Source organism: Globicephala melas, chromosome 18 (assembly GCF_963455315.2).
Source record: "Globicephala melas chromosome 18, mGloMel1.2, whole genome shotgun sequence".
Taxonomy (NCBI): Eukaryota; Metazoa; Chordata; class Mammalia; order Artiodactyla; family Delphinidae; genus Globicephala; species Globicephala melas.
This window is the reverse complement of record NC_083331.1, coordinates 20,525,220-20,546,594: the sequence shown is the minus strand read 5'-3', so window position 1 is coordinate 20,546,594 and position 21,375 is coordinate 20,525,220. Positions and strand designations below refer to the sequence as shown.

Here is a 21,375-nt window from a genome sequence, read left to right as displayed (position 1 = left end):
CCGGACCGGGGCACGAACCCGTGTTCCCTGCATCAGCAGGCGGACTCTCAACCACTGCGCCACCAGGGAAGCCCAAAAAAGTGGATTTTGATAATTATTCTTATGGACTGTACAGAATTTCCTTTAATAGATATGCTCCATAACTTCTTTAAACAATTTCACATTGATAAGTTTTTCAGGTGGTTTCCATGTTTTCAGCATTATAAAGAACAATTACATCAACTATAAATGAAACCTTAAGCACTGTTAGTAAATATTCTTTTAAATCTTTGTTTTAAATCTTAAACATTCATTTAAATCTTTCCCAACTCTTAGATTACAGAGATTGATCCTTTAAATTTTAGAATTTTGTATTTCACGGTTAATCTACCTGGGATTGTTTTTTTGGGTCTAGACTATCCTCTTTAAAAGTTGGCATTTAAAAGCATTTTATCTAAATGCTATAACTTTGAGCCTTTACACATTACAAATTGTCTGTCTTTACTTCCTACCCTGACAACAGTTTGAGCATTTTGGTGTCATATCCTTTTCCCTCAGAGCTCTATAAATATTGTTACAATATTTTGTGGCATTTAGTGTTTTGGATGAAAAGTCCAAAGAGAGTTAATTTCTTTTCCTATGCAGGTTACCCAGCTTTTCTGACTGTATGCATTATTATATTATTCCTTGCAAACTAAAAATTTCATCAAGATAAGCATACATTCTTTTTTTAACCTTTTCTATCACTCAGTGTGCTGCTTCAATCTGAAACCCTAGTCTTTTACTCACTTTTTTTTCTATTTTTATTTCATCAATTCTCCATGTGACCCGAGTCTCTCTGGTTTGCTTTATTATAGTCACTGCATCTCCTAGATCACTCCTCCATTGTTTTCCATTATTCCATCTCTCCTTTTGCTTTCCAATATCTTAAAATATTGGAAATATCTTAAATGTGTTTTCAAATTCAGTAAATTTTCTTTTAGGTTGCACTCATTCTACTAATATTAAATTTGGCAATCTCTTTATTCTGCTATTTCCAGTTTTAAAAATCATTTTTCATCCAAAATATTTTTGTTCACAGATTGCTTTTATTTTCACGATCAACTGCTCTCAACAGATCAATCAATATCCTCTCAAATCATATTAAAATTTTGAATTAATTTCTTATTTAAATTTGTTCCTGTTTTCTGCAACATTGAATGTTCAGCCTGGTACGGAGTTTTTAAGTAGCCCTTTCTCTTCACACACCTGGTAAGTTTTCATCAGCTACTTATTTCACTAGTTATTGTTATTTATAAATGACAACTTAAGCCAAAATCCTAGAACTTACTTCCTGTGACCTAGAGTTCTCTAATCCCAAGATGCCTTAGCTGTAAAAAAGGTAACGGATAGTATCTTCCTCAAAATTGCTGGTAAGATTAAAAACAGATAAAAGCAACTGACTCATAGCAGGTATTCAGAAAATTTACCTCTCTTAGTCCTTATCCCTACTTCTTATTGTCATAGATAGGGTCAACCATCTAGCAAATCAGAAGTTATTAAAATATGACCAAATCTACTTTTCATCTTTGTCTTCTGCCAAAACGATTATTAGTTACATATCTCACTGCATATTTATGAAGTGACTCAAATTTTTAATGTATTTAACAGATAAGTGATGTGTCTACATTTCTACATATTTTTCCACTTAAAAGACACACACTGATCAATAATTGGTAGATAGTAACAAAAATTACTTAAAAAACCATTTCAAGATAAAATGATAGAGAAGTTCTTGACACAGACTGTATTTTCACATCATTGCCTGTGACAGAAACTAGCTAGGTGTTTACTACACTTTTGTCCTGGCCATACTGTTGAACCATACTGTCTAGACCGTTCTGAAGTTACATGTGGCCAAATGACCAAGCTCTGGCCAAAAAGAATGTGAGTGAAAGTGATGTACACCACTTCCAGGCCTAACTAATAAGACTCTCATACTCCAGGTAATTGTAAACTATGTAACTAAATAAGTGCAATACTCTTAATTTTTTTCTTCTTTGGTGTCCTCAAAAACCTAAGAAAGTAAAGCCATGGTCAAAAGGAGCCTAGGTACTGAAGCTGCATGTATAGAAGAGTCACCTATTAATCAGAAACACCCACTTCTTACTTGAGTGAGAAATAAACTTCTGTTGTGTTAAATTCACATTCTGGGATTAAGCTATTATAACCACTAGGATTATGCCAGTACACTCACTAAAGTGCAGAATTTCTTCAAATACCTTAAAAAATATATGTACTTGGAAAACATAGTTGTGTTACAGAGTTTGCAAGTAACTTCCAACAGAATGGGCCAAAGTTGATTTTGTGCATTCTGAAGTCAACAAGATCTTTCAACATTTTTTTTTTTAAGTCAAATGATTATCCTTTAGTGGCAAAGAGCCCACTTCCTAGTTGTGGCACACAGCTCAATTATCTACTTTTATCACTTCTAGAGCCTTTTTCTCTCTCTCCCCAAAACTTATTTTTTTTGAATAGCTTTTGACATACTTCACATGTTTCAGCTTAAAGCTTTCCATCAGGCTCTCTCTCACAATAAATGTCTAAGAAAACTGCCAATTTTCACAGAGAAGTGTGAGTCTTAATTTGTCTGTGATTATCTCTGTCTACTCAATATGATAATCATGTAAAACCAAGGAGTTTGTTTACCTGACTGTCACCTCAGTTGATTTACTGGCATTGGCTGCAACATTCCATTGAATTTTAACTGATTCCAATCCTTAACTTGTTGAATGTATTCAGTTTATAGTATGATCCACAATGTAACTAAAAGTTGATGGTCTGACCCACTCTAGGCAATGTAAACTGCACAACTACAGAAATGCCATATCCAATTCAGTGTTTTCTTTGTACCTTTAATGTACTGTTTTCCAGATCCTTCTGCTTCTATTATTAAATTAATGGTGCATCTTAAAGTCAATATCTTATGATACAGAAATATAGTAGTTAAATCAATGTGAGTAATTATTATGCTCAATATTCATCAAAGTATAAGTGAGTTACTAACAAAGCAGTAAGAGAAGACTACATGAAAACGAACAGGATGAAACTAACCCTTCATCTGAATAGTTATAGAAACTTTCTACGAAGAGATTAAGTTTTGAAGATTTTATAAATATTTAGAGGATTAGAAAATGAAAAGGAGTATTTCTGGTATGCTGGCAGTTTTTTGGGAAATGAATGGAATTGAGGGAAAATTATATAATTGGTTAATCAAAAGAATAAAGAGCAAGTGGGGTAAATCATATCACTGTATAGTTCAGCTTCTTTCATATCCCTTCATTCAATCTTAGGCACAAAGGAGAGAATCAAGTCAACTGTACAGAGTGCCTTATTACAATACAAAGCTCTTTGCAGAGTAGGTGCTGTGGGGAGATAGAACAGTGAACCATGAAGACTGCAATCTTCAAGGAGCTTAAATTTAATAGAGGTTGTAAAACATATGTGCCACAGCTAAAATATAATACAAATAGCAATTAGTATTAAGTGAGAGGTATAAATAAAATCTGATACATAAAGGGAACAGAAATTATGTTCAGTAAGGAGAAATGGGAAAACTTAATGGAAAGACAGAATCTGAGCTAGACATAGATGGACTGAAGGTGATGAGTGTAGGAAGAAGGCTGGACAAAAATATGAACAAGAGTGGAAACAGTGGAAAGATCAAAGTATGAATGCTATTCTAAAAAATCTGAATTTCAGTCAAACTACTAAATTTTTCAATGGCATAATAAATTAATTGTAATTGTTATTTTAAGATTTCTCTCACAACATCTGTAAAGTGAAGGGTTATGGCAGCTGAATGAAAATGTTTATATGTGTGGCAGAATGGACACTAGATAAATAGAGTTAGTAGGATGATATAATAAACTAGGTAAAAAGTAAATGGAATCTACAATAGGGTTAAAGCCTCTAGAAACTAGAAGGAGACAACTATGAGTTTCATTATGGGTTCAAATAGACATTTGCCAACTGGTCAAATATTGGGAAGAGGTTTTTAGTTTAGCCTTTTTCTTAAATAATAAATTAGTGTATGTCCTTTAATAAAATTTAAATAGTCCACAGTGACATTAAATGAAAAGGTATCTCCTGCCTTATTCTCAACCCCTCAATGTAATTTATTTCTATCTTTATTCTTTCAATTGACTACTACAATAATTCTAAATAATATATTCATACTGCTTCATACATACTATAAAGAATTTAATCTCTTGATCATGTACACAAGGAGACAAGAATGTTCATTGTGCATAATCTGTAAGAGCTAAAACCTGAAATCAACTTAAACGTTCAACAAAAGTAGATAAATACATAAATATTAATATGAAAGAATTACAGCTACATACATCGATATAGATAAATGTAAAAAAAAATGCTAAGTGAAAAAGTTACAGAAGAAAAGTTGTATCTATATTAAGATTAAATAGATGAAAGTAATACTATATATTATAAGATAATACGTATTATGGAAGTATAAACACACATGCATAGGTATCATAAACAACAAATTCAAGAGGGAAGGACCAGAAATATAGCTGTTTATTCTTAAAAAATAAAAAGCTCTGAAGCATATACAGATGGGACACAAACCTTTGCTTTATTGTTCTCTATAATTTTCTTTTAAATGGAAACTTTTCACACTTTTTTCTTAGAAGAAAAAAGTTTACATTAAATACTGAATGTATTAAAAGTATCTTTATGTAATCTACCAAGTAATTCTTTTGAATATCACTTCAGAAAAAGCTATTTCATTCTGGCACTATTTATCACCCTACTGACCTCTGCTGGTCCAGCAAGGGAGAGGATACTGCAGTTGTCTTCCTGTCTTTCTTGCTAGTTGAAGATGACGACTTAGGGCTTGATTTTCGCTTTGGAGATTTGCTAGACTTTCTTAGAGAAGGTGATGGAGATAACTTTGATCTAACCACTTCTGGTGAAACCTTCCAAAAGAATTCAGTAACTCAATTCAGAAACTCTTCCAATCATGGTTGTTATAATCAGACAACAAAGCACGTGTTTTTAAATTATACCAAACTTCAGATGAAGTATTAAGTGTTATGATAGCGACCACATATTAATATTAGTCTGGCTCCTGAACCTATGCTGTTAACCAATACTAACTGCCCCAACATAACACTAATATCAATAAAGCAAACTAAAATTATGAAATTTCAAAATCTCCTCAGAAAAAAAAATTATATTCAAATATATTGTATCTTTCTACTCTTTAAAAAAGAAACAAGTATTCTAGAAATAGCATGGGCCTAAAAACCAGATGTACATAGATTCAAGTCCCATTTTACATTAGCTGGTGACTCCAGGCAACAGAAACTCAGTTTTGTTTATTCAATAACAAATATATGTCCTATTTATCTAATAGAGAAATGTGAAGATTAATTAACATATGTGAAGTATCGATATCCTAATACAACTTAAGATGTAGCAAGCAGCTAATGAGTTCTCTGATCAGTACTCATTTTGATGTTAATTACTAACAAATTTCAATAAATAGCATACCTCCTTTTTAATAATAATTTCTTCTCTTTTCTCCATGTTTTCTTGTTCCAGCTTCATTAATTCCCTCTGTATCTTTTGACGCTTCATTTCCAATGACAACTCATGAACATAATCATAATTAATATCTCCATTGTCAGAATCTTTAAAATAAAAATTCCATTACTTGTCGGAAACTGTAATTATCTATATCAAAAATTAGAGAAAAATTTTCAACTATTTTTTATACAAATTAAAATGGTAGATTCTTTAACAAGAACAACATACTGCAAAAAGATAAAAGAAATATACACTGTTTCTGTAAAGAATTAAAATCAATATGGCTAATTTCTTTATGAAAACAAACATTTTTAAGGTTCCTGGGTTTTCTGGAAGTGATTTTGGGCTGTTTGGGTTTTTGGTTAGGAGACGGAATTTTTAAAAGATACAATTAGGGCTTCCCTGGTGGCGCAGTGGTTGAGAGTCCTCCTGCCGATGCAGGGGACGCGGGTTCGTGCCCCGGTCTGGGAAGATCCCACATGCCGCGGTGCAGCTGGGCCCGTGAGCCATGGCTGCTGAGCCTGCGCGTCCAGAGCCTGTGCTCCACAACGGGAGAGGCCACAGCAGTGAGAGGCCCGCGTACCGCAAAAAAAAAAAAAAAAAAAAAAAAAAGATACAATTAAAACACTCAGCTATAAATTCTAAGCATTAAAGGCACCAAAGCCTTCAATATTTCATGCTGCATATGATATGATTATCTTCTTCATTTTCTTAAAGACTCAGTATTAAATTAAGGTCACATTAGGTGTGCAATACTGTTTCCAGTTTTGTTGCTTTTTAAAAAATTAATATCCTAACTAATTTGTATCTAAAAATAAAGTTAAGTAATTTTAATACTAATGTGTACATGAGCTAATTTCTGAAGGATCTATAACATTTTCATTATAAGTGATTTGTACTAGTTTCTTAGACTAGAACTGTCCATCTCTTCAATGGATCTGATAGCATGTATCTATTTCTATTCATCCTTTCCAAGGAAAAGAATCTGAGGGTTGGTTTGGGTGGGGGAAGAGTGGTGTGAAGAACTATTTCATTACAACATGTAGTTTTCAGAGGCTCCTGGCACTGCTACCTATTTGCTAATAATGCCAAAAGCCTGGAGGAGGAAATTTCACTGACTTCTATTCTAACACATGAACACACTGGGCTTGACCGATTATAAACTGAGGTGCCTTCTCAAGCTATACTTTTAGCACTTAAGATCATCACTTCCTAACCTGGGGTAGAGAAATAAAATGAAGAACTAAAAAACGATAAAGATAAGGAGTCCTACTTGATTGCTTAAAGCACAAAACAAACGGACATCGTTGGCATGTACAGGTAAATACATTAGAATGAAAACTATCCATTCATGCTTGGGGACTAAGAGGGTAATTACATATCTTATTATCTGTGTCACAAAACTTGATTACTCATCTTATACTGGTGTATGATGATAATTTCTCAGTAAATACATAACACTGACTAAATCATGCTTTTCAGTCAGCAAGCAATTACTAAATATTTATGGGCATGCAGTTTTTACTACACAAAATAATTAAAGATACTGAATTTAATTAAATGAATAGTGGCTATCTCTAGTTATGATTTTACACTCCGTTGAGACACTTTACATCAGTGAATAGTAGGGTTCGATGATCCAGTTTGTTGTGTTCTTAAATTATTAACAGATAAAATTTCATTACCACATACTAAGGGTAAAACAAAGGAAAGGGTAATTAATTGAGAAGAATGATTTACAGTGTTTCTGAAGGTATTATCAATAATGTTCTGCTCATCTAAAAACTGCTCTCTGGGAATATCACCCATACAGAACACATGTAAAAAAATGACAAATTGGCTTTCAGTCTTTAATCCCTAACCACTCAACCAAGGGAGAAGTGTGGGTAGGGAGAGACCTGAGCAGTTAAAATATATGTCGAAGTCAAGGTACTATAGCTAATATATTTTGCTTAGAGGGAAAGCTCTCAAGTCTTTACTCAGAAACTACTTATTCTAACTTTACGCATATCTGTTATAATCAAACATAAGATGTTTTCCCAATCTATAAGAGATGGGCTATGAAGTAGGCACAATGCAACTGATAGTCTGACAAAAGAAAAATCAGAAAGCACAAAACATTAGGAGAGGACTCAAAAACAGAGTCTGAGGAGGGGAGGGATAAATTGGGAGATTGGGACTGACATATACACACTGTTATATATAAAATAGATAACTAATAATAACCTGCTGTATAGCACAGGGAACTCTACTCAGTACTCTGTAATGGCTTACATAGGAAAAGAATCCTAAAAAAAAAAAAAAAGAGTGGATATAGGTATATGTATAACTCAATCACTTTGCTGTACACCTGAAACTAACACAACATTGTAAATCAACTATACTCCAACAAAATTTTATTTTAAAAAAGGAGTCAAACCATTTAATAAGTTTAGAAAATGTCTCTCGTATCTTACAGCTTAAGGTTATCATTACAATTACCTTAGAATCATCTATATGAATCAGCTGTTATAAGTCATCAGGAAAATATTAAATATAATTAGAATGGCACATTTAACAGGCAGAGATTTTTTAAGAATATGTAACAAAAATACATCTAGTACATAATGTTGACATTCTTTATATATAAAGAACTCTTACTAATTAAAAGAATGGGCAAAGGACATGAACAGATATAAACACAAAAAGAAACACAAATGATATATAAATAAGCCTTTTTCATGTATTAAAGAGCCATTTTTTTCCTAATTATAATATTTGGTACTGGCAAAGGCACAGATAACAGGCATGTTCATTCTTTGGATGTAGCAATGTAAACTAATATTTCTAGCCTGGAAAATAATTTGGCAGTATAGGTAAAAGCTTTAAGAATTCATACCCTTTAATATGACAAATTTACTTCCAGCAATCTACTGTATGCAAGTAATCATATTCAATAGATATAAAAATAAGGCTTTATATTTATACTCTTCTACACACATTGCCCCATAGAAAGGTTTTTCCATGTCATACACAAAGGTAAAACATCTTCATTTTAACATCTGCAAAGCATTTCATGATATGAACATATCATAGTTTAACCATTTTCCTTCTGACATTTACTTTGTTTTCAATAGTTTGCTATTATAAACAAGACTTCAATGAACATCTTGATACCTACCTTAGTTTACAGGAGCAAGTATTTTTTTTAGAACAAACTAGATTTGCTGGACAAAGGTAAGTATGATTTTTATTTTTAATATTGCCGAATTATACTCCAAAATAGCTTTACCATTGTAAACTTCCACTTGATAATACTAGTAGTTTTCATTTCTGCCAATCTGATGGGTGAAGAATGCTATTTCTATTTCCACTGGCATTTCCCTGTAGTAAGGCTGAGCATTTACTGTCCATTTCTATTTCCTCTATGAATTTCGTAACCAATTTTTGTTTCTCTTCCCTATTTTCCAACTGGACTATCTTTTTCTTATATATTTGTGGAATTTCAATATAGGTTTATACAGTGCTTTTATTATATGGTTACACATTACACATGTCAAATACTTTCTTACAGTGATCTATTTTTAATAGATCACTTGCGTGTTTAGTTTCACAAAAAATTTTGAATCCTCATATAATCAAATCTTTTACAGCTTCTGGATTTTATGCTTTATTTTAGGAGGATGTACATACCACCAAGATTGCCAAAATATGTTCATTCATTTTCTCCTCTACTGAAATGATACTTTTGCTTTTTATATTACTGCACTGGTCCTTATGGTAAAAAATATGATAAATTTAGGGAACCAAATAAAAACAAAGACTTGGGAGTGGGGAGCTGGAAACACAGAAAGCAATCGGATAATGAAAAGTTTTGTAGGTACAAAAGAATTTGTACTTGATCCTCAAGGCAATGGGAAATCAGAGAATTTTAAATAGGGGAATGAAATGAACCAATTTATTCTTTTAAAAGCTCACTCTAACTCAGAGAATGAGAGAGGTATTTGCAATACATATATCTGATGAAGATCTCATATTCAGAATATATAAAGAATACTCAATTAAAAAAAACAGTAACACAATAAAAGAGTAGGCAAAAGTCGAGAGTAGAATTTATAAAACAGGTTGTACAATGGCCAAAAATGTGAAAAAGTTCTCAATTTCATTACTCATTAGGGAAATGCACACTAAATCCACAAAAAGATACTACCACACACCTCCAGAATGGCTAAGATGAGAAAGGCAAAAAACAACAGAGAAAGGAGAATCATTTTTGACTTGACATTATCCACTAAAGATGAACATATGAAAACTCCATGGCCCAGCAATCCTACTCCCAAGCATAAACTCAAGGGAAATGGGTACATGTTTACCAAAGATCTGATTAGGAATAGTAATAGCAACTTATTCATAACAGCCCCAAACTAGAAATTACTCAAATGTTTATCCACAGAATGAATAAATTATGGTACATTCAGTGAAATACTATATACCAGTAAGAATTAATGAACTATAACCATACGCAATAATCTCACAGACATACTGTAAGCAAAAGAAGCTAAGCAGGGACTTCCCTGGTGGTGCAGTGGTTAAGAATCCACTTGGCAATGCAGGGGACACGGGTTCGAGCCCTGGTCCGGGAAGATCCCACATGCAGCAGAGCAACTACGCCCGTGCGCCACAACTACTGAGCCTGTGCTCTAGAGCCCACGAGCCACAACTGCTGAAGCCCACGCGCCTGGAGCCTGTGCTCCGCAACAAGAGAAACCACCGCGATGAGAAGCCTGCGCGCCGCAAAGTAGTCCCCGCTCGCCGCAACTAGAGAAAGCCCGCGCACTGCAACAGAGATCCAACGCAGCCAAAAATTAAATAAATACATTTATCAAAAAATAAAAAGAAGCTAAGCACAAAAAGAGTACATGCTATAGGTTCTATTTATATAGAGCTCAAAAACAGACAAAATTAATCCATGGTGGCAGAAAATCAGGACAGCAGTTATCTTTGGGAGATGGGGGCTGGGAGGCAGTAACTGGAAAGGGAGTACAAGGGGGCTTATGGGATACTAATAATTTTCTATTTATTTATGGGTGCTGGTTATACAAGGCTGTTCTGTTCATGAAAATTCAGTAAGTTGTACACATGAATCATGCACTCTTCTGAACATATTATTATACTTCAGTAAAAAAAATTTTTGTGAAGCGTATTCTGCCTTTAAGTGAAGAATGATTTAGGAGACAAGGCTAATCTCAAGGCATGAGGTTAGAAGGTTATTTAATAAAATATATTTATAGGCAACAAATATCTTAAGAACTAGAATATTAGTAGTAATTTAGAGAAACAGATGGTTCTGAAAGACATTCAGTAGATAGAAATGTTCAGAATTCCATAAATGTCTGGGTTGAGGGGAAAAAGTAGTATCAACAATGACTCTCAGAAAAGGGAACTCTCTTGCACTGCTGGTGGGAATATAAATTGATACAGCCACTATGGAGAACAGTATGGAGCTTCCTTAAAAAACTAAAAATAGAATTACCATATGATCCAGCTACTGGGCATATACCCAGAGAAAACCATAATTCAAAAAGACACATGCACCCCAGTGTTCACTGCAGCACTATTTACAATAGCCAGGTCATGGAAGCAACCTAAATGCCCATCGATAGATGAATGGATAAACATATATACAATGGAATATTACTCAGCCATAAAAAGGAATGAAATTGGGTCATTTGTAGGGATGTGGATGGACCTAGAGACTGTCATACAGAGTGAAGTAAGTCAGAAAGAGAAAAACAAATATTAAAAAAATATATTAACGCTTATATGTGGGATCTAGAAAAATGGTACAGATGAACCGGTTTGCAAGAAGAAATAGAGACACAGATGTAGAGACAAACGTATGGACACCAAGGGGGGAAAGTGGGGATGGGATGAATTGGGAGACTGGGATTGACATATACACACTAATATGTATAAAGTAGATAATTAAAAAAAAAACAACGAAACAATGACTCTCAGGCTTTTGGGAAACCAGTAGGAAAGTGGTGCCCTTAAGATATGGGACTCAGATGGAGGTATCCAGTTGGTAGATGCCTCAATTAAGAGCTCCAGATATTGGAGTCATTAATACATAGATGTTAATGATGCCCTGGGGGCATGATTTCATCTGGAGAGAAAAATGGAAAATGAGAAAAAAAGAAGTCTTGGTAAAGGGGAAACAACTAAAAATTTTAGAAGCTGCTTCTAGAGACAAGTGGTTCTCAAAGAGTAGTCTGAGGACTCCTAAGGATTCCCAAGACAATTTCTAGAGTTCCAGAAGATCAAAATTATTTCTATAATACTACATTATTTGCCTGGTTTACTCACTCTCTCTTGAGTATATAGTGGAGTTTTCCAGAAGTCACATGATATGTGATATCAGTAACAGATTGAATGCAGAAGCAGATATGAAAATCTAGAGGTCTTTCATTAAGCCAGTTAAGAGTTCACTTTAAGAAGTTAAAAAGATTTTCAGGGAGTTTCCTGGTGGTCTTGTGGTTAGGATTCGGCGCGTTCCTGCTGTGGCCCAGGTTTAATCCCTGGTTGGGGAACTGATCCCACAAGCCTAGCGGTGTAGCAAAAAAAAAACCCCAAAATGTGCAAAAACATGTAAAACATTGCCACCTCCTCCAATTTCTATTTTTGCTTTGCAAAGCATAGCTATTTTCCATAAAAGTATATGTTAGGTTTACTGCTGTCATTGTTAAATAAATTAATAAATATTTTAAAATGTTCTCAGAACCAATTTCTAATATGGAGACTACTGAAACAGATAATCCACAAAAGTTCTTTGGGGTCTATAAAAAGAGTGAAAAGTGTCCTGAGACCTAAAAGTTTGACAATTACTCATACAGATCGACTTCTTCTGAGTCTAGCTAAAATTGCTATTCACTTTAGACTGAAAATGCAGAAGGTAAATATATTAAATGAGCTCAGTCTAACTCCATGCTTCAATATTCCTTAAAACAGAAAAACCACAGAGATACACAACAATCAGAACCTCAAGAGAAAGAGTAAGAAACAGCAATGTATTCTGTATGTAAAACTACTATAAGAGACATTTACTCACCTTTTAAAAGAATTTCACATATAAAAGCCTCTTGTAGTAAAATCACTTTCGTTTTTTAAAGATGATAGTCTGAGCGAAGCCTTGGGAATCAACATTTAAGGGATAGACAGCATACAAGGAGCCTCTATGTAAGACCAAAGGGCTTCAACAGGAGAACAGAAAACCTGACAAATGATAGATGGAAGCCAAGGGGAAAGTGTTTCAAGAAGACAGAGCCTCTGGGATGTGTCACATGCTGCAGAAAGGTTATAGAAGAAGGAGACAAGTATGTCTCCTTTTATTCAGCAAAGAGGAGGTTATTGTGACCTTAAAGAACAGTTTTAGTGAAGACAAGCGTCAGAAGACTGAATAAATATGAGGGGAAAAAGTAGAATTTGGTTGTAAAGTGGGAATAAGCAGGGTGATGGCTCTAAATAATATGGGGAAAAGAGAAAATGTGCCAAGATGGATGTTAAAGCTGTAAAAGACAAGGCAAAATAAATGAACAAGACTGCAGAGGTGGGAGGAAATCAGGGGAATATAACTTTATGCAGCAGGAGGGAGGCCCCTTGTAAAGAAAAAGAGGGAAGTGAAAAAGTTTAGATGTGAATGAAAGACTAGTTTATAGGTGTGGTGGCAGGAAGTTGAAAAGAGTCTGTGGATAAAGAAGACTTCCCTGGTGGCGCAGTGGTTGAGAGTCCGCCTGCCAATGCAGGGGACACGGGTTCGTGCCCCGGTCTGGGAAGATCCCACATGCCCGCGGAGCGGCTGGGCCCGTGAGCCGTGGCCGCTGAGCCTGCGCGTCCGGAGCCTGTGCTCCACAACGGGAGAGACCACAACAGTGAGAGGCGGGGCTGGAAGGTTTGAGATTTAAGGAGAGGGTTTGAAAGAGCTACTATAAAGAAAAGGAGCAAACTAACTTAGGCTTTTCTGAACCTTTAAAATGTTCAACAATTAGCATGCATTATTGTAATGGGAATAGAAGTTTCTATTTTGAAAAATAAGCAGCCAATATATTTTGGAATGTATTTTATACAAAAATAATTAAGATGAAAAAAAAATGTTGAGTGTGTTAAGAGTTAATCCCTTAGAATTTAGGAAAAGTTAGCCATTCATCCTTGAACAGTTAAGGCTTGTAATATTTTATTTACTGCTATTTTGTAGGAGGTATTAGATTTATTTATGAAGTCCCATGAAGTAATCATAGAGAAGTTTCCTACTTGTTCTTAGAAGCAACGTTTTAACAGACAATACTGTATAAAGATGGAATGGATTTCCTTAAAAAGTACTGATGTTCAAATTACTGGACAGCCATTTAAAGTACTTTTCAAGTATTAGTAAGTTTTCAGAGATAGTTCTTAAATATAGTAGTAAACATTTTAGGCTTGCAGGCTCTTGGCTGTCATGGTACTCAATTCATCTATTGTAGCTCAAAAGCAGCCACAGAAAATATGTAACCAACAGACATGGCTGTTCTCCAATAAAACTTTATTGCAAAAACTGGTGGCAGGCCCACAGCTATAATTTTCTAGCCCCTGGTTTAAGTTTTCAGCTATCTGATGAGGAAGCTGCTTACATCCTTAAACTCTTTAGTTTTGTCATCTATAAGTAGAGTAACAAAGCTACTGATTTAATGAGGTAATTATATGTTATATTAAAATGCCCAGTACACCCAACACATTCAACAAATGTGAGTTCCCCTTCTCTGTATTTGGTAGTGTGAGGCTACAGTGCTCACATACCAGATCACAGAAGTAGAGAAGAGAGAACATTCATGGTGTGGAAAGTAAATGCTTACTTGTTAAAGACAATGACTCAAAAATAATTTTGCTAATTTCTTACGAACAAATTCCAGGTCTCAATTATCATCTGATTTCAATTTCTTGAAAGATGAAATCCAACAATGTTTTAGAAATAATTTTCCTATGTCTTTAAGGTTTAAGAATCTCACTTTTAATATTTTATGCAAAACAATAAACATAAATTTAGATTCTTTTAAATCTTGGTACTGAGGAACTTAAAAATTTACAAATGTAATAAAATTCCAAAGGACTGTGATGCTGTACAGTAGTTCTAGGGAGAATAGCTTTCTTTGCTTTTGTTCTGCTACTATATGCCATTTTCTGCCTTATAGCTCAGTAAGATAGACACAAGTCAATTAGACAATTCTGAAACTATAGCTGGAAAGTGTTTTGAAGCCCACAGGAAGTCTACAAAGTGAATAATCAATAAATTGACTATATAAACAAAGATTTTTTGAAACTCACCATCTCTATTAGTTTCCCATTCTACATTTTCTTCTTCACTTTCTGGAGTTCTCTCCTTAGTGATTTTTATGTCTTCCTTTTCCCTATGTCTCCCTCTTGAAGATTCTTTCTAAAAAGTACATACATACACATGGGTTATTATATTTATAAAAACTACATGAGGTAGTTACTATAATACAGAATATTTCTAACTTCATCTTTGTTTTATTAGAGAATCAGTCTTGCAAAAAATCACGCATCCAGTAAGTAGAGGAAGTAACATGTTCTAGAGTATCACGATGAAAAGTCTGTACTATTATCTGTTTTACTAAAGAACGGCAACTTGGTAAATGTTTGAAGTAACTAAGATTTTAAAAGATACAACGAAAATTGAATAATAAGCATTTGGTAGTATACTACATACTCAGTTTCTACGTGAAAATTACAGGGGTAAAGTTTAAAACGGATAAAGTACAACTGGAGGAATTGTAAGTGACTATTTTAAAATGACTTAAAAAGGTTACACCGTTCACAGTAGATTCTCAAATATAATTGCTGATCTAAGACTTGTCATATACTAACGTAAAAGCATTTACCTACAGCTAAAGATAAATCCAAACTCATCTAATAATTTTATAAATGCTTTAAAAGGGGAGATTTTCCCTATTTTGATGAAACCAAAATGGTAACTAAAATAGTTAGAAAAGTTACCTTTACATTTCAGCTAAAAACCAAAAAGTTTTACATTTTATTCCAGGTATAACAGTAGCCTATAGACAAAGCAGGACAACAGTGATTCAGCTCGTAAAATTTAATTAAATATCCTGTTACATAAGATGAAGACTCTAAACCACATTTTACTAGGTGGTAAGAAAATAACCAGTGTCATGGAATTGTTATCTTCCCCCCACCATGTCTCACTTTTATTAACACTAAATCCTGACTATGAAAGACACTAACACACAAGGACATTAAGTGCTGAGAGTTCTTTCTGGGCATTACCAGACATAAAATTTGGCTGCTTAAAACACAAATTAATTTCTCTTTGTCTTCTTTTTAAAGAACTCTAGCATATAACTGCTCCTAAATTTTACTTATTTAGGTATGAAGTCATGTTGTAAGTATTACTGCTAAACGACATATATAGTTGCTGGTACGACAACAGAGGCTGACAAATATCATTAAAAGATTATATAATTGTATCAGCCATGACAAAACGGTAAAAGGTCAAAAAAAGAGAAAGAAAAAAGAAATGCACTCCTATTTGTACATAAGACAAAGGAGAAAAAGGAACACAATCTATTTTTATTCTTAAAACACATTTTGTGGAGTATCTATGAAGAGCTATTCTATATCCCAGGTAACTTTTGAATGTTCTGTAGATTACACCCACTATAAATATACATTAGTATGTGCTATATCAAAAAATTTTCATAGAAAGTTATCTTCAAATTACTGAATAATATATTCTAGGTTTTTCTGTCTATAAGGTATCAGACTACATTTGTCTATATGTAGTTGTAATACCAACTACAAATGTAGTTGAAAAGGGTTTCAGAGCAGTAATTCTGGTACTGGAAAACAAAATAATCTGCAAGTTTGTAACAGAATATTTTTAACAGATTTAGAAACAGATATAATAATCTCAATAAATTTCATTAATAATTTATGTATTTCATAATATTTACCCTACATATTGAAATTATATAATTTTTGTATTACCTATTGTTTTCCAATATGACTCTAATACTGCCCCCAGAGATCACATATAACTTCTATTATTAAGTACTAGAGATTGAATGCAGGCTTCAATATGTGGTGGAATTTCAAGTTAGGAGATATGTTTTTTCCTAATACTTTGTCACTATCCCACCTCAAATCATAATAGAGGAAATTATTTTGATAACACCTAAGGCTTAGATCATTTTTTAAAATGTTGTATTTCCTCATTTTTCCACTTCAGTAGTGTATAACTTGTTTAGGCATGTTATTCCTTGTAAAATAAAATTATTTCCCTCTTTCTCTGATCATATTCAAATATAAAGGGTCTGGTATTACTTGTCCCATGTAGTAGAGCATGGTCTGCTCTTTCACCTTCCTGTAATTTCTTGAATAGAATGGACTATCATCTTACTGCTCTTATATGCAAACATATTAATTAGAGGTACAACCATATGATTATTATGTATTCTAAATTAATCATTCTGGAACATGTACATGTTCAAGTACTTGTTAAAGAACCACAATATTTTAGCCAGTACCCATGGGATATTTTATGAATTCAGAATTATTTGGATTTCAAAATATATTAAGTAACAATGCCAGTAGGGTCTGGAGCAGCAACCTATAATCAAATATACTGATATTTTTGCAGCAAAACATATGAATTCACCAACTGGGTAAAGACTGTATAATAAGCTTCATATCAATTAAAATCAGGTTTTGCTGCCAAATAAGTCTATGCCTAACTTAGGAAAAATGTTTGGTTTTAAATGTCTCTTACATTTCAGCAATGCAATAAATAATTGTGAACTTTACTTTCACTTTATTTCTACTTTATATTACATTCACATTTATTTCTTAAACATTATATGTATGGACAGATTATATTTATTATAAATTTTATTTTTAGATAGTAAGGAGGCATTACCAAGAATACGATCTAAAAAGAAGTGTTGAAGCAAAAAGAATTGAAAACCAATATTAACTGGATTAGCAACCATAATAATAAAATGTTAGGGGTCTTTGAAGTAATATAATTCAATTTCCTACCCCATGCTGAAATGTTTTGCCTAAATATTGTACAGTTATAAAAGTCCTCTAATAGAATAATTTCACAGAAAAAAAGATTTACTCCCAAGGTCTCCACTGATAGCTCTCCAATGTTGCATTCTTTGCTCCCATTTTCAGAAAGTTCTAAATATTAGAAAATTATTTCTTATACTGATCACAACTCTTTTATACCTCTTCAGAATTTCTATTGATTGGAACTAGTTCTGACCTCTAGAATCGTGCAAAACAAATCTAATAATTCTTCCACGATAGCTATTTAAATATTTCAACACTGTCACTAAATCTCTTCAATATCTTCTTATATCAGGCCAAAGATACTCTACACACTGATCATACATAAATATTTCACAATTTTCATACCCCTCACTGCTCTGTCATCTTCTCTGGGCACACTAATTTGCCAATGTTGCTTCAATAAAATGTGATAACTAAAATTAACCTAGTCCTGCCAGAGCAGCATAGAGCATATAGCTTCCACCTCTCCTAGTATAGAACTGAAATTATTCTTGCATTAATGAACTTGTTTTGCGGGGGGGTGGGGAGTTTGGGGTAGAATTTAAATAAGAAACTATAATCTTATAAGCTATATAAATTTAAATTACAATCTCACATAAAATGAAGTCTAGAAATAGGGTAAACTTCAGGGCTGGGTGATGTAGTAACACAGTGAAATCACTGGAGACCAAATTTTCTTGTTGTTTTTTTCCTTTCTTACAACTCTGCTATTCCTACTGTTGACTTCACATTAAGGCATATTTCTTTTACCACGATGACAAGCAATCTAGGTTCACCCAGTGTGTGCCTCTCTCCAATCACAAAATAAGAATTTTTTCTTTCAGTCTGAGTAGGCCAACTTCAGTCACATGGCCACATCTGAATCAATAACTGATGGCAAGATAGTAGCCACAGGCTAAATGAATTAGGCCTGGTTCCTGAATCAACAGAATTAGCAAGGAGAATGGGATTATTATGACTAGACTAGACTAATGAGTGTCTAGCAGTGAATCTGGGGTCAACTCCCCAAACCAAAATGCAGCTTCAAAATGAAAACAACTGAATGGATTCTGGGGAGTTCAAAGTAACATACTATACCTTTGGTACTACACTTCACCTCCTCAGAGTACAATGCCACACTTCTGACAACTGCAATAGGCCATTAAAAAAAGACACTTTCCGACCTAGTAAACGTTTTCTCTGTTCACCTTTACTGTTGCATTTTGGACCTTCCTTCTAAGGTCATTTTCCATCATCCTGATGTATATCCTTTTAGACATTCTCTGAGTAAATGAAGGTCTCCTGGTAGTCAACACTCTCAATTTTACCAGAAAGCTTCTTTATTATTTCCTCATTCTTGAAAAGCAGTTTTGCTGGGCTCATAACTATGGGTTCATACATTCACTTCAGCTTTGAAAATATCATTCCACTGTATTTTGGCTTCCATTATTGTTACTGATGGTATCAGTCTATCATTCCTTTGTAGAAAGATCTGACTTTTATCTCTGGGTTTTCCAATATTCTCTCTATGCCTCTCATGTTTTGCAGTTATGATATAATATCTACTTGATATGTATTGTGCTTTCTGCAGGCTTATATCTCATCAATAATGGAAAATTCTCAGCCACTATTTCTTTCAATATTGCCTTTCCCATTTTCTATTTTTTTCCTGGGATTCCAATTAGATGTACATTAGGTTTTCTAAGTTTTTCCTCCACATTTGTGAACCTCTTCAATGTTTTCTATAACGTTTTTATGTGCTGCATTCTGGATAAACTCTTCAACTCCATCTTCCAAGTCACCAGTTCTCTCTTCACAGATGGGCCCAAGGCTTAGTGTCTGACTAGCTCTAATACCTGTAAAAGTCTTAAAGTCACTACCGGCTTTCACACTTGCTGCTCAATCCTTGGTTTCAATTCTGTCTTTGTTTTGCTGCTGTTTACATTCTTGAGAAAGCACGTCAAACCCTTCTCTCAGCAGCTCGAGTTAAAGTTAATGTTAATCCAAAGTTTTCTTCTGTCATTTACTATCACATATTATATCAAAGCTATTAACAATTCAAAAAGCTATTATTAATTTTTAAAAGATTATGGTTCTCACCTTAATGTTTTCAAAACTTTTCAACTGGACACTTCTGATTAAGGCTAAAAACTTTTAAATAATGAACAATGCTTATTGTGGCTTTTTGGCCTGAATATTAGCCCAACAACTGAGCTCAGTATATAGCTTTTAGGACAGATATAACTGACATTTTGAAATTTTAAAATGATTCACAGATGTGCAATTTCAGATCCTTTCAACACTACAGAAACACAGACGGTAAAGAAACTTAGATCTACACTAAGGAAACTGTAGTTTATTTTGTTTATACTATACTGAAGAAAAATCCCCTAATAGGGTTATCAGAGATTTTCTTTTATGAGGTGGTCACAAAAATTATACTAGCTCATCTCAGAATAAGCAGAGTCACAAAAAAACAAATAAGATTATAAACTTCAAAAAACAGTCAACAGATAACAAAAATCAGGTCATCTCCAAGCACCATATTTTAAAAATTACAATGAAGAGAGAACAATTATTAATATTTCTGTATCTACGTACCGATTTATACAGCAATGAAGAGCACAGCTACAGGAGATGGGGAGTGAACTAGACAGAAGCATACTACTAACAAGATACTTTAAAAGACATTCTCAAACCAAGATAGATCAAGTAGACAAAGATATGAAAACTACAGGAAATCAAAACAACAGATGTTTCAGATATACTTTAGAACCTGAAAGCCAAAAAATAGAAAATATACCTTCTTTTTAAGCATATACAGAAAATTCAGAAAAACGGACCATATCTTAGGCCACAAAGAAAATCTTATCAAATCTGAGAAAAAGAAATACAAAATGCAATAATATATAAGTTATTTTTTAAAAAAATCAAAAGAATACACATATAAAACAAACAAAAGGCTCTTCAATCTGAAAAATTTTAAACATGCCATTAAGCAATTATTGGACCACAGGTGAAATACAAACCTAAAGATGAGAATTCCTTAAAAATAATGACAATGAAAGCATGATATATGAGATCCATGGAATTCAGCTAAAGCAGTTATCAGAAAAATGCTTATAGCATTAAATATGTGTGTGTATATGAAAATAAATAAATAAATATTCCACCAATTCAAAAAAGAAAAGGAATACAATAAACCAAGGAGGGAATTAATAAAGAGAAATAAATGTGTTGAAAAGAGAAAGAACTAATATATAAATCCAAAAGCTGATGCAAATAAACCACTGACTAAGCTAATGAAGAAAGAAGGGAAAACGCACAAGTATTCAAAATCCTATATGACAATGTGAAAGTAGCCATTAGAACAGAGAAAACAGAAAAACGTGATTTCTTTGCACAACTCTATGCAAACTAGTTTAAAAACCTAGACAAAGTACATAATATTCTAGAAAAAAAATTAACAAAACTGACTTAAAGTCAAAAGTCTACTAATTTCCACTGGAAAAATAAATTACTTACAGAACTTCTTCATAAAATAGTACCAGACTCAGGTGGTTTCACATGGGAATTCTACCAAACCTTTCAAGAGCAGAAAATCCTGATACCACTTAAGATATTCCAGAGCAAAGAATTAGGAATATTTTGTTATTATAAGGTACTTGGACTACCTGTGAAGTGCTATAGTATTATTTGAAAGTA

General features: G+C 33.4%; 1 protein-coding gene across 9 annotated transcripts in view; it reads right to left on the bottom strand.

Annotated features, from left to right (window-relative positions):
- ZC3H13 (zinc finger CCCH-type containing 13) overlaps positions 1–21,375 on the bottom strand; it is a 91,382-nt gene that overhangs the window by 48,798 nt on the left and 21,209 nt on the right. For all 9 annotated transcript variants that reach the window (XM_030882232.2, XM_060287841.1, XM_030882231.2 and 6 more), the window contains 3 exons: positions 14,905–15,013; positions 5,536–5,675; positions 4,798–4,958 (listed from right to left, as the gene is read on the bottom strand). In XM_030882232.2, the coding sequence (XP_030738092.1) occupies positions 4,798–4,958; positions 5,536–5,675; positions 14,905–15,013 (410 nt within the window). The remainder of the gene's footprint in view (positions 1–4,797; positions 4,959–5,535; positions 5,676–14,904; positions 15,014–21,375) is intronic.